A 13,548-nucleotide genomic window follows, 5' to 3' on the forward strand; every position below is an offset into this window, starting at 1 on the left:
AATGCAAAATGTCAAGATGCTGAGAGCTGTCATTTCAGGGCTTCGTGGGTTATGGGCAGTGTTTGTTTTCCTGTGAAAATGTTTGCACAATTTCCGGGGTTTTTGGTACAAACACATGACACCTTTGTAGGAGGATGAAAATGCATAAAAACATAATTACCATAATGCTGGCAGAGAGAGGTATGAAACCTAGAAAACCAGAAATTGTTCAAATTATTAGTGAGGGGGCTGGGAGAGAAATTTCCAGTGTCAGGAGATACGGTGGAGAGATTAGAAGAATTTTCTTCATCTGAACACCAAAGAAACAGTTTTTTAAATTACTGAACTCTTTAAGGTAAATCACTGAATAGTGTATTAAAATAATTTGGGGGGGAGATTCACTCTCCCTAACCAGCTCTTATGAAAGCAGAACAAGCCAAACTATCTCTCCAAATTGTTTGCAGAATGGATCTCCTAAGGCATTGCAGCCACCGTACCTGAAAACACACCTACATCTAGGAGCAGCTGGCCATCACTGTGGTGTCTCCAACATCCCCCTGCATGTTGGCCTACTGGCTGCCCACCCGGGTACCAGGAAGGGTCAGACAGCCTTCACTCGGCAGGCTGGGCAAGCCACCTCAAACTCAGGATCCCTAAGGGTGGCAAGCCATGAAGCTCCTTCTATGACATGGTCTTTCTACTTATTTCTAGGGCTGAACAACCCTTTTAAACTTTTGAGTCCAAACAAATTTAAAAGTATACATTTCCTTGACCCTAAAATGAGAAAACTGACAAGGAAAAAAACTCTGTAAATAGAATAGAGATAACTCCTTCCCTAATACTTTATTGAAAATATTTAAATTTCCTTGATCTCAAAATAGTGACATATAGTTAGTAATTTTGTCTAAGTTTGCCAATTAGAAAATACTTGGTCAGTCTACGGCCATACCACCCTGAATGTGCCCGATCTCGTCTGATCTAGGAAGCTAAGCAGAGTCGGGCCTGGTTAGTACTTGGATGGGAGAAAATATTTGGTCATAAATCATTCATTAAAATCATGGTAACCCATATATAGAGAGGGACAGAGGAGTTAGAGCTCAAAAATATAAAATTCTGCGGTCACTGTGCATGTTTAGCTCAATGATATTTTTAATGCGAATATACCTGTATACGTTCCTTTAATGTTTTTCTGAAAAGGATCAATTTCCAATTATAAAGTTAAAAAGCACATCTAAAACTTACCCTGGATATTTAGCTGTGTAGATAGTTAATAGTTAACTGGCCCTGGCTGGTGTAGCTCGGTGAATTGAGCAGGGGCTACAAACCACAGGGTCGCAAGTTTGATTCCCATTAGGGCACATGCCTGGGATGTGGGCCAGGTCCCCAATAAGGAGTGTGCAAGAAGCAACCACACATTGATATTTCTCTTCCACTCTTTCTCCTTCCCTTCCCCTCTTTCTAAAAATAAATAAATAAAATCCTTAAAAACAACAACAACCACCACCAGTTAACTGAAGCCTCTGCATGGCTTATCTCTTGAACTTTGTACTTTGAAATTTATCCAGGATTTATTAACACCCTCAAGACTGCAATTTCATATTCAGTCTCCAGATGTCGCTCTCTGCACTATTTATCTCAGCCCACTGGAAAGGGGGTTGCGGGGAGAATGAACAGGACTTGTCAACATCAGCTTCCTGAATTGACAGAATTCCGGCTGTTTTTGCCCTATCTGCTGGCTTAAGATTTTCTTTCTTGTCCAGTAAGGCAATAATAACTTGAACAACAGTGAAAATACCTTTTTTGTACAGGACAGGGAGCAACAAATCTTTTGACTTGAATTTAGCAACTTGGGTCTGACAGTATGATGGGTAAGTTATACGTGGCCAATTTTACATGATGGTTGTCATTCACATGGCTTTTCACATTTGTATTTCCTCCACTGAAAAGAATAAATAACTCAAATGTATGCTGCTCAGTGACTCAACATGCAGAGATTTGGGAGCCTTGTGGTAGATTCATCCCTTTCTGGAATGAAATCTCAATCTTCCGGATCCTGGGGACTCTGCCTCCTTGATAAATGTCAGAGAGAGAAGTATGTCATAGAGAACTGTAGAAGTGCACTTCCAGTTTGGATCAAAGAGGCTTCTACATTCTTTGTTACTGCTTGAGTGAGACATCCTTGTCATTTAAGGAGAATACATGTGAGAAACAGCTTTAATATTGTACAGGCATATAGCATTTTGGATTATAAACTGTGAAATCTGCTTTATAGTAGTATCTAATAACGATCCATGTCCTAGGTAGCATGGAGATAGCCTACTATATTTATTTATTTTTATATTTTATTTTTTTAATTTTTTGCTCCACATGAAACATAGCAATGGCTTCAAATATCTGGATGTGAAGGCCTAGCATCAGGAAAACGTTCACATCTAGTCTAGCTCTTTGCTGCCTCCTTATATGGAAATAGCTCAGATTAATTGTCCATATTTTACCCAGGCAGAGCCTGGACCAGTTAAATTGTTTCCCCTTTTGTGACTCCCAAATGAGAAAACAGATGGGATCTCTATGACATAGAATGAACCTGGATACCCAAAGGATCTCATCCTACATACTAAAATGCTATTAAAAAAAATAAGTCATACAATGATTGACCATTCTCATTTCTATGCCTGAAAGAAATCTATGCCCAAATGGAATTTCAAAGACAAGAACCTGAAAGGGCCACAGTCAAAAGATGGTGGAAGATTTACGATCATGTACAGGACAGGCATGGTGGACAGGAAGAGGATGAGCAAGAGCATGCCCAGGTAAAAATTATTCGATCTGGAAGCCTTGAAGACTCTGGCCTCGGGAACGTTGCAACACATCACGGCCCAGCCCTGGAAGTACATGGATGTGTGGAGTCGAAGGATATTGATGCCTGGGAGGCTGGGAGCAAAGAAAGAGCCCATCCTAGAAAGGAAAACAGAACTCTGATCAACTCAAGTCTTCACTCCAGAACAAGGTCACGCAACACCTGTTTATTTCACATCATGTTTACTAGCCAAGGGCAGACAATGTATTGTCAGCTTCAACCACACAAGTCCTTTTTATAAATAAACTTCACTAATCTATTTCCATCTTCTGTATACACTTTACCATCTCCCCCATTATTATAGGTATTATACACATAATTCCTTCATAGAAGTAACATGAATCATTAATTGTATCTACTATCATTAGTAAACTTAAATTACAACACAGTAAACTGTATATGTATTACATTTGTGTTCTGCTTTTTACTTCCAAAATAAACAATTTTCCCTAATACTCATATTACTGATTAATATAGCCACAAATTAACTTTTTAATAATTTATTCTTAACCTACTCATTCTATTCAAATGAACTGCACATTTGGATTAATTACTTTTGTCACGGCTAATGAATTTTTGTGTAATAAAAGAAGAAAAAACTAAGTCTTTCTGTTTCTGATGCCATTTTCTACTCGTAGCTGCTGTGGTGTTCTAGAGCTGATGGGAGTGATGTATCTGTGTCTGATATGCTGTGTTTTGCTGATGGCCTGCAGCAAGAGTTATGTGTTTTTAAGGTGAAAATTCAACACATCCATTTAATTTAGTTTATCTGTTTACATTTTTACTTTATTTTGTCATGGAAATCCACTGCTTTGTACAACAGATTGAGAAAAGGTATTTTTAAATGCTATTTTTAAACAAGAGCTGCTTTGGTGAAGTCATTCTTACTTGATGGCTTCATTGCTTTTTGCAACAAAATACATTTAAATTTTCTCTGATAAGAACATCCATTGGCACCATAAAATCATATTAGTAGCAGTTAATTAGTCCAAACCCAGAGGTTTTAGATATTACTTATTTTTGAAGTTTAAGAAAAATCCTATTTTTAAAACTGTCCCAACTATAATAAAGCTCTCAACATTTTTAGTTAGGATGAACATTTTAACCAATCCACTGCAAATTTTGGTATATTATTTGGGTGGGGGGAGTTCAATTAGAAGAAGAAATTAGTTTTTGCTATCACTGAACTTGTGCAACCCAACATTAAACTATTTCATTGAAAAGTGGAATCTTATCACATTTCAGGTTGTCTAGTTGATAGGATTCTACACAACAAATCCAGATGATATTTAAACACACTGAATTGAGCAGAAACATTATAGGAAGGTAAACTATCTTTTTAAGAAGCGGTGTAGATTTGGGGTGGTGATGCTCTGCCCACAAAGGTGTATCAGTTGTTGGAGAGGTCAATACTTGGGGGGGCTGTGCATGTGTATGGGGAGGGGTATACAAGGGCTTTGCACTTTCCACTCAATTTTCTTGTGAATCTAAAACTTCCCTAAGGTATAAACTTTATTAATTAAAAAAACCTGGAGCATAAACTTTGGAACAACACAGTGTTTCTTGTTTACAGAACAACAAGAGAGAACTTGAAACCCCAAAACATGAACAAGTGAGTGAGTGAGAGTCACAGATGAGGGTCAGAATCACAAAGCACTAAACTCTGTCCCCAGGTGCTAATATTCATCACGCGATGTGCTTCTGAAGGATGATGCTCTAGCCCTCCTAAAACTCAGGGTTGGCCATGCAATTCTTTTCTGGCAGCTAAAATTTAAAAAAATGGGGGTTCCTCACTGCTGGGTGGGAACTCTAAGGGCCCTGTGTGGTTTTGCTCTCTTTCTTCTCTGTTGCTCTGACCAGCAATATTCCAGGTGGATCCTACTCGGCCTGTCTAGGACTACAAATAAGGGTAACTTACAAGAGCAGAGCCTCTATCAACCCCCATGAGACCTGTAGAGTAAATAAGTAAGCATTTCTTTTTGTATGATTTTGGGGCTGTGTTTCATTGCTACACAACCCAGTCTGTCTGTCCCGGGACATAATTTTGTGCATAATTCAAGATCAAGACTTGCCCAAAGTCACATATATTTGCACATATGCATATCCATGCATCATTTGTATGCATATATATGTATACACATATGTATGTGCATCTGTGGCATTTATTTATCTGCAGATAAATAAATTCAAAATATTCAAAATGACTATCACATAGGCATTTTGAACAAATGACACAAAAGCCATAACCTAGAAAAACAGGTCCTGGCACAGTTATATCTGAACCTTAATGCTCACCCCATCTTCATTCAGGACTCACTAAACAGCTTGGTTCACTAAGTCCCTTACCCAGACTTGATCCCATCGTCTGTCAGACAAAGATCATTGTAATACCTGAGCCTGATAAAATGCTTTTCTTCCAAGAAGATCAAAGCAAATGAAAACTTTTTATTTAGCTCTTCTTATTACTCCGGTGACATGGTACGTGTCAGCTAAATTATTCCCGTGTGACCAACTGAGAAAATGAGGTAGCCAGAGGGGACGCGACTGGCTGGCGGGTATGCAATGAGGCAGGGCTGGAGCCACGTCCAAACCCATCTTCTGTCTCACTGTGTGTCCTTGGCTGCCTCTACATCCTACTGTGACAGAGAGAATCCCTGCTTTCACTGTTTAAAAGCATGATTATAAAAGTCTATGCTGTCTATTTCAAAAATAAATGTGCCATACGATTTACTGATCATTTCAGCCAATTCATAGCAAAGTGGATTTTTACCTGTAAATGTTTCACCTTGATAATTTGTGTAAGAAACCTCCACTACTTAGAAAGTCCTAAAGCAGCAATGTCTCCCGTCACAAACTAATGGCAAATGGATATGAGTCACCATACTCTTGATTATAGCAAATGGCCAAACTCAGTTTTCAGATACTCATGCCCCAAGAAACCTTAGATTACCATGTGTGGGTACCCCTGTGCAGGAGAGATTACTAACACTAGATTATACTCCACACAACTCCCTCACCAACTTTCTGGGAGTTAAGAAAAGAGAATTTGTACAAAGTGTTGACCTACAGATGAGCAAGAGCTCTTTTGCTTCTAGAACTCTGGTGAGTGTCTATCTTTGTACACTCAAAAAGCACAGTCACTTTCTAGAGTCTTCAGCCGAATCAGAAGCCAGACTTGATCAATAGCTGAAGGATGAATACAACGAAAGCGGCAGTGCAGTGATACTGCAGAGATGTTCTACCGGATCCACCTGTGAGAGAACTGGAGGTTTTTAGGTGTTTAAGGTACTTAACGTTAACATGAACAATGGTGATAGGTAGAAACAGTTGGAAAATCACAAGTGAAACCAATCAGGAAAGCCATTACAACAGCTCTTCTGACAATGAAAATGAATTTCGAGGCAAATCTGTGGTCTAAATTCTGAAAGAACAAAAAAGAGACATGTAACATATGGCTGCACAAATGGCACCCTCCAGGCTTGAGGGATTTATGGCACTCTGCAAGAGCCAGGGAGTTTTAAAACTGATATAACACAGTGGTTTCTCATTATCCCAGGAGCGATGTTAGCCATTTTTCTGCCATGACAGCAGAATCCTCTCCAGGAAACCAGAGATCCAGAACCCTTAGAAGCTGCTTCCTTGACTCTCTGTTAGTAGTTATTGTGGGGCCACCTTGATTTTCCTCCCTGCTTGGAGAGTTAGGGATGCATTTCACTCCTTCATGACACTGTGTGCACAGGAGATGTATCTTGCAAATTTTGCCAAGAAGTACACTTTAAAATATATCTCACAATGGGGAAGCTAATCTTTTTATAGTCTTTTCTTCACATTGACTGATCTAATGAGGCCCAGGAATTTGACAGGCCCCATGGCAGGATAAGAGGGCCTTTGACTGTGTGGACTTTATGGCAAAATAATTTTAACATTTGTAGAGAGGGCCAGTCTCACAGAGGTTTAACAATTTAGTCCAGCTGTGGTTGAAAGATTTGAGTAACATAGGATGCTTGTGCAAAAACTGAACCGAGTAACTAGTCCCTGTATATCAGACAAGGGTGTGGTCCTATGTTAGACATGTACTAACAAGATAGAGAAGCTCGCTGTAACTGCTTGTGGGCTGGGCTGCTTTTAGCTAAGAGTGACAGATTTCTAAGACACATGGTCCCCAGATGAATTGCATGCTGTGATTCAATTTTTAAACTCAAAGACAGTTTCTGCTATACCAACTCATCTTAACCTGTCAAGGTTCACAGGGAAAATGTTTTCATTTAATAAAAGATGTGACAATCCTTTGAACATCAAAAGGAATAATTCTGGTGTGCAAATGACCCTGTGAAACAAGTTCCAAAATAAAGATCATATTTTTAACTCGATCTTCCTGCAATACATGTTTCATCTCTATAAACTATTGGATTTGGTAAGATACTAGTTTTTAAAGTAGCTATAAGTTGTATTTTAAATACATTCGATAGTGACAATGAGATAAAATTTCTCAGAAAGACCTCACATGAATTTATTTCATACCTAACATGTAGAAAAGTGATCATTCATGTTTCATTGTTGCATTCTAGTGTTACAGGATATAAAATATAAAACGCCTTCAAATAATCTACCAACCAGCACATAGATACCCATCATTTGTTGAAGAAGTGCTCTACAAAACAGGCAGATGCCTCTGAGGACCAAGACTGAAGATTTGGGGGGAAAAAAAGCGGGCTACTCATAGCCATCCACTCTGCAGAGGCAAGTGCTGATTCAGACACAGAGTGTGGTCTCCTCCGACACTGGGCCACAGTGCTTTATGCAACAATGATCTTGGAGGCCTCCCCAAAAGCGGTACACTACCCCACAGCTGGCCTACCAGATCATGCCTTGGTTGAAGATGAGAGCGAGGACATTGCCACTGATATCAAATTCGGTGTATGAAGGCTAGAAGAGACACAGACATTCATTGGATTAGTATCTCAAAAGGTGAATACTGAAAGGCAAGCATTTCATGTTTCTGAATAGGTGTGGCTACACTCTCAACTACTTCTTTGCAGCAACAACAGCAGAACAATCAATATAACAAATAATTAGCAATAAATAAAATAATGAAGCACTCTTTTAATATAGTAAGACTCATTTTAAAATGCTGTGCAGGTGTGGTGAGACAGGCTCTTACACACTGCTGGTGAAAGTAAATATCAAAACAGCCTTTTAGAAAAGCAACTTGATGATACATATTAAAAGCTTTGGAAACTTCATCGCCCTTGACCCTGTTAACTCTACTTCTTGGAATTTGTTTTAACAAAGTCATCTTAAACGTTGAAAAATTTGAACAAGCAGAGATAAAATCATCTAAACGTCTAACATTGGTTAAGTCAGTACAGTGTACATTGATTAAGTAAATATAGCCAGGGATGAAAGTAGTATAGACTTGTATATGTTGACTTATAACTAATTATATCACTGTTCAAAGAATATTTACATACACAAGAGAAAACTATATATATATATATATATATATATATATATATATATATATATCTTAATTTATTGATTTGAGAGAGAGAGAAACATTAATTTGTTGCTCCACTCATATATGAATTCTTCAGTTGATTCTTGCATGTGCCCTGGCCAGGGATCGAACTCACAACCTTAGCACATGAGCACAACACTGAAACCAACCAAGCTACCTAGCCAGGGTCAAAAATCTATATATTAACATTAAACCAAAAATACATAAAATTATACATTCTTTAATTTTACCAACTTCATGTGAAACTATGCATAAAGAATACAGTTGAAAGTATTGGCCAAAATTAATAGTTATTTTATGTTGGTGATAGATTTTTCTCAAGTTTTGAATATTGTAAAATATTTTCAATAAAAACATGTAGATTTTTACAATAAAGTAAATGTAGAGAAATACAAGTTAAAGAAGTTTTTTACTCAATGCGCAGTGTGTGTCTCCTAGACATGACCATCTTGCTTGTGGCAGTGGGGCCAGGCTGTTCTTTGTACGGAGGGGCCATCAGTAGGAACTGAAGTACGTGTCTGTCCTAGGGTGGCCCATCCAAAGGCTTCCTAGTGACATATTAGGCATTTTAGAAGGAAAGCTTCTATTAATGGGATTAGTGCTAATGAGCAAAGGCAATAAATTTTGCTTCTACTTAGTATGAAACAGAAAATAGTCAGGTGGTAGACTGTGTAAATGGCACTAAGAGAACAGAAAAAAAATAGGAAGTGAGAATACCAAGAGGCCAAGAAAGTGGCAGGTCTTATCGCTGTCCCAAACCCTGACATATGCATGTGTGACTTCAGACCCCAGGTAGCCTCATAATAACTCCCTCTCTGACATGCACACACAACACATACACACAGCCAAAAGTGCCTCTGTTCTTCCCAAACCCAAGAATCCAAGCATATATTTGTAAGAAGATAGAACAGGTCTCTGATTTGGAACTCCAACAAAATTATCACAATACGCGACTGCTTTGCTCAGGAATTCCTGAATCCAGGTCAACTTCATAACTTTCACAAAAAGCAGTGGCACTCTCCTGGTCATCTGAAGGATGTGGGCACTGTGCCTCGTAACAGATTCAAGAAGAAACCAGCAATAATGGCATAACAAGAATGGTTAAATATCCTGATAAAGTGATATGGAATGAAATAATATGTAGCCCTATTATATAAGGCAGGACAAAGATAATCTAGATGAGTTCACTCAAGATACGGCTAAAATATATACAAAGTATTTCACTCACTTGTCAATTATTTAAACCTGTAAAATTTATAAGAGGCAAAAAGAAAATTTTTGCCTCTTATAAACCTGTCACAAGTTTAGTTTTTATCCTGAAGTCAACAATAAAAAAGAAATGTAGCCTTCATGGAGAAAAATAAATTACTTCTAATCATGAACAACATTAATTCTGAGTTTTTTCTCCTTCCCTGGGAGCACTTTGCTCTGGACCATCTGTTCTCTCCTGAAGCCCTGTAAGATCACAGATCACACCTGACACCTGCCCAGCCAGGTGGCCTGACACATCTGTGGACTTAGAACAGGTCTGCTCTCTGTCAGTTCCAAAATCAGATCTCTCCCTTTGGCCTTAGAACACTGTCATGATTCAGCCCACCAAACTACAGAAAATGAAAAAAATCCGACCTTTTAGGAGTGCTTTATTCTTACGAGCACACAAACCTCTTAAAGGTCATTTGAGATAAGCTATTTTTATTACGAGGTGACTAAAAAAGCCCAAAGGACAGCCAGGGAACCCCTGCCTCTGTCTGCAGCAGAGGCATCTGAAGGAATGAATGCTTTGGTGCATGACCTGAGCCCTTGCAGATGCAGGGAATAGGGCAACCCTGCTGTAGCAGGTGATTTTGTGATGCAGGCGCTTGGCAGGGATGGAGACCTGGGGATAAGGCTGCCCCGCCATTTCCTAGCTGGACCGAACTGGGCCAGTCACTCATCTCTTCAGGCCTCAGTTTCCTCACAGATAAACTTGTGAAACCAATTAGATTATGGGTTGGGACACCATGGCCCAGGAGCCAAATCTGGATTGCTGTCTGTTTTTGTAAATAAAGTTTTATTAGAATGTGGCTACACTCATTCATTTATGTATTGCCTGTAGCTGTTTGGGACTAAAGCAAGAGAGTTTAGCAGTTGCAACAGAAGCCATATGGCTTGCTGAAAGGAAAACAAAACAAAACAAAACCTACTTTCCTCTCCTACTGCATTCTATCGCAATACTTCTGACACAGGTATGAGGATTCCTCGCGCCCCATACCAGGCATTTCTCCAGTTCACTGTAGACATCAGCTGGATGTCTACAATTTAACCAATTATGATACTAAGTGTCTGGAGTCAGGGCAAGACCCACAGGTTAAGGTCTCAGTCCACCAGGTGCCTGTCACAAGTTTAGTTTGTCATCTATGCTGATTGGCTATAAATTGAAGATTCCCACAACTGATTTGTTAATTTTCTAGAACAACTTATGAAACTGAGGAAAAACAGTTTATCTACTACATTTCTGGCATATTACATTAGGGGACCTCTCAGAAACAGCCCGATGGAAGAGATGCACAGGGAAAGGCATGTGGAAAGGGGTATGGGGGTTCCATGCCCGCTCCTGGGGCACCTCCCTCCCAGCACCTCCGTATTTTCAGCAACCCAGAAGCCCTCTGAACCCCACAGTTCCAGGAATTTCATGCAGACTCCATGAGTAGGCATCATCAACTATTAACTAACTCCTCCTCCAGCCCCTCTGCTCCACCTGGAGGATGGGGGAAGAAACTGAAAATGTCAAGTTTCTAATCATGGCTTGGACTTTCTGGCGACCAGCCCCCATCCTGAAGCTACCCAAGTCTATCAAGAGCTGCTTCATTAGAACCAAAAACAACCTATCACGCAAGAAATTCCAAGGAACTTAGGAGCTCTGTGTCAGGAACTATGCCAAAGACCAAATGCTAAAGCAAAAGACGTTCCTAGCACCTTTATTGCTTAGGAAACTACAAATGTATTAGGAGCTTGGAATGAACACTAAAAGAGATATCTCTCATTATATTGCAGCAGCACACACTGACTAGAGCTAAAGCATTATGCAGCCCCTCATAAAGAAAGTTTGCCAGCTTTTAAACTGAATAATTTCTAAAATCCCATTCTAATCTAAAATATATAATTGGTTGAAACTTAGACCGAGGTATTAAAGAACTGCTTTTCTGTACACACCTTAGAAATGGAATTTAATGCTTCAGACATGAAACTCAGAAACTCCCACTATAAAAATAAAACAAATGTAAGAAGTCAACCCACACCCCCACACACGCAGCATAAAATTCAATAGTGATTCTTTCAGTGGTGGATTTTTTTAAGCATGTGATTCAATTACAGTTTAAAAATTTAAAGCAGCATGTTAATAATAATTGTGCAAATCAATTTACAATGTGTTTGTTTAATTGCCTCTAAAATCTAAAAAGCTTAAAGGAAAGTGATGTTTAGGAAGAAAGGTTTTTCTTGAAATCTGAGATAATAAAATGATTCAAATGGGATAAAATATAATAAACTTACTAATAAGATTTTTAAGAGTTAGCAATCAAGGAGTCCATTTGCTGTTGGGCTGAGGTCCACAGTAGTCAAGGGATTGAAAACCATCTTGCTTTCTGTTTAGACCTTTGTTTGCAGTGGGCTAGAGTCAGTCACTGACCCAGAGGGAAGACATACAGCACTGTTGGACTAAAGTGCCTGGGAAAGCCCATCCTTTCTCTGCAAGCTTAGTTATTTGGGGAAGACCATCAACATATGAATATTGTGAAGTGAAATTCAGGATCTCAGAGAGAATTTTGTTACTGCTATGACCTGTCTGACTCTCTTCGCACAAATCTCATTTCCCACAGTTGGCACCACTGTGTCTCGAGATGCAGGCTGGCCTGCCCGGGGCTCTAAGGCAATGGTTTGCAAGTGTGGTCCCCAGACTGGAAGCAACAGCTTTACCTGGCAACCTGAGAATAAATTCTGGGGGCCAACCTAGAGCTCCTGAATCAGAGATCCTATGTTTCCACCTTCCATCTGGGGGTTCTGGTTTGTGCTCATATTTGAGAACCACTGATCTTGGAAAAGTCCTAACCTCATCTTCCAGGATGATTTCAATACCTGGAGGATTTGCACTTCAACCCTACTTGCCTGTAGACAGATTCTGTCCAATATTCAAGTGGAACTTCATAAGCACTTTGTGCTGTCCCTTTTCCCAAGTTCTCATCCCTTCATGGGATACCCATGACTTCTTACTGATTCTTTCCCATGCCATCTTCCTGGACTTTTAAATAATCTCTCCTTCCTAGCTAGAGAACATCAGTGTGTCTTCTAATTCTATATCCCGATCTCTCCTGCTAATTCCATTCTATTGCAAGTGACCTGGCTAAGCCTGGGAGTGCCTTGAATTACCAATGCCATAGATTGGCTCAAGAATCAATCATGAGGTAGCAGACTCCTTGAAATTTCAAGGGTTAAGCATTGCAATGAAAATCAACATGATGAAAATCTAGTCGATGGCTTTGAAGTTGATCAGACATGGTTTTGTGTCTTAGCTCCAAAACTGATCAGCCATATGTATAATTATAGTCTATTCATGAACAGAATATCACACAACCACTTAAAAATTATATCATAAAAGAAGCATTAACAGCACAGGGAAATGGTCACTTAGGTGAAAAGGGCACTAGTCATTAACTATATGTTTTTACAAAAAGCTATTTTATATATTTAATCATATATAATATATGTTTATAATATGTACATTTTAAATATATATTTATAAAAATCTACAATGAATCTAAAGTACTTATTTATCTACATACAAATAAATGCTACTACTACATGATTCAAAGAATCCAAATAAGTACTTCCATGAGTGGTGGGATTACTGTGATTTTTATTTTCATACTTAACTCACACTGAATTTTCCATATGTTCTGTTCTCTGCCTGCACTGCCCAAATCTTCCAGCTGCTGGGCCCTGCCTTATACCTGTCCCTCCACTGAGAAATGCTTTCTTCCATGGCAGTCTTTTGAATTTTCTGATCATCCTTCAACACTTGTCTCTTCCTCAGTCCTGTCCACAATTCTATTGACCTCTTCCCTTCCCTTCCCAAAGTTGTATAACAGTTGGTTTCTCTCAGCATTCACATTTTTTTTTTTTTTTTGCTCTGTATTGACAATGGGAGCTTGCAAGATTA

The 13,548-nt window shown here is 39.0% G+C and overlaps 1 protein-coding gene across 1 annotated transcript in view; it reads right to left on the reverse strand.

The window, feature by feature from the left end:
• The window catches only part of TMC1 (transmembrane channel like 1), a 142,149-nt gene that overhangs the window by 13,303 nt on the left and 115,298 nt on the right, over nucleotides 1–13,548 (reverse strand). Inside the window, exons 15-16 of the mRNA XM_037061780.1 lie at nucleotides 7,695–7,762; nucleotides 2,695–2,934 (exon numbers count right to left, since the gene is read on the reverse strand). Coding sequence (XP_036917675.1) covers nucleotides 2,695–2,934; nucleotides 7,695–7,762 — 308 coding nt within the window. The remainder of the gene's footprint in view (nucleotides 1–2,694; nucleotides 2,935–7,694; nucleotides 7,763–13,548) is intronic.

The sequence above is a fragment of the Sturnira hondurensis genome, unplaced genomic scaffold, assembly GCF_014824575.4.
Source record: "Sturnira hondurensis isolate 20B ecotype Veracruz unplaced genomic scaffold, ASM1482457v3 Scaffold0013515, whole genome shotgun sequence".
In the NCBI taxonomy this organism is placed as follows: Eukaryota; Metazoa; Chordata; class Mammalia; order Chiroptera; family Phyllostomidae; genus Sturnira; species Sturnira hondurensis.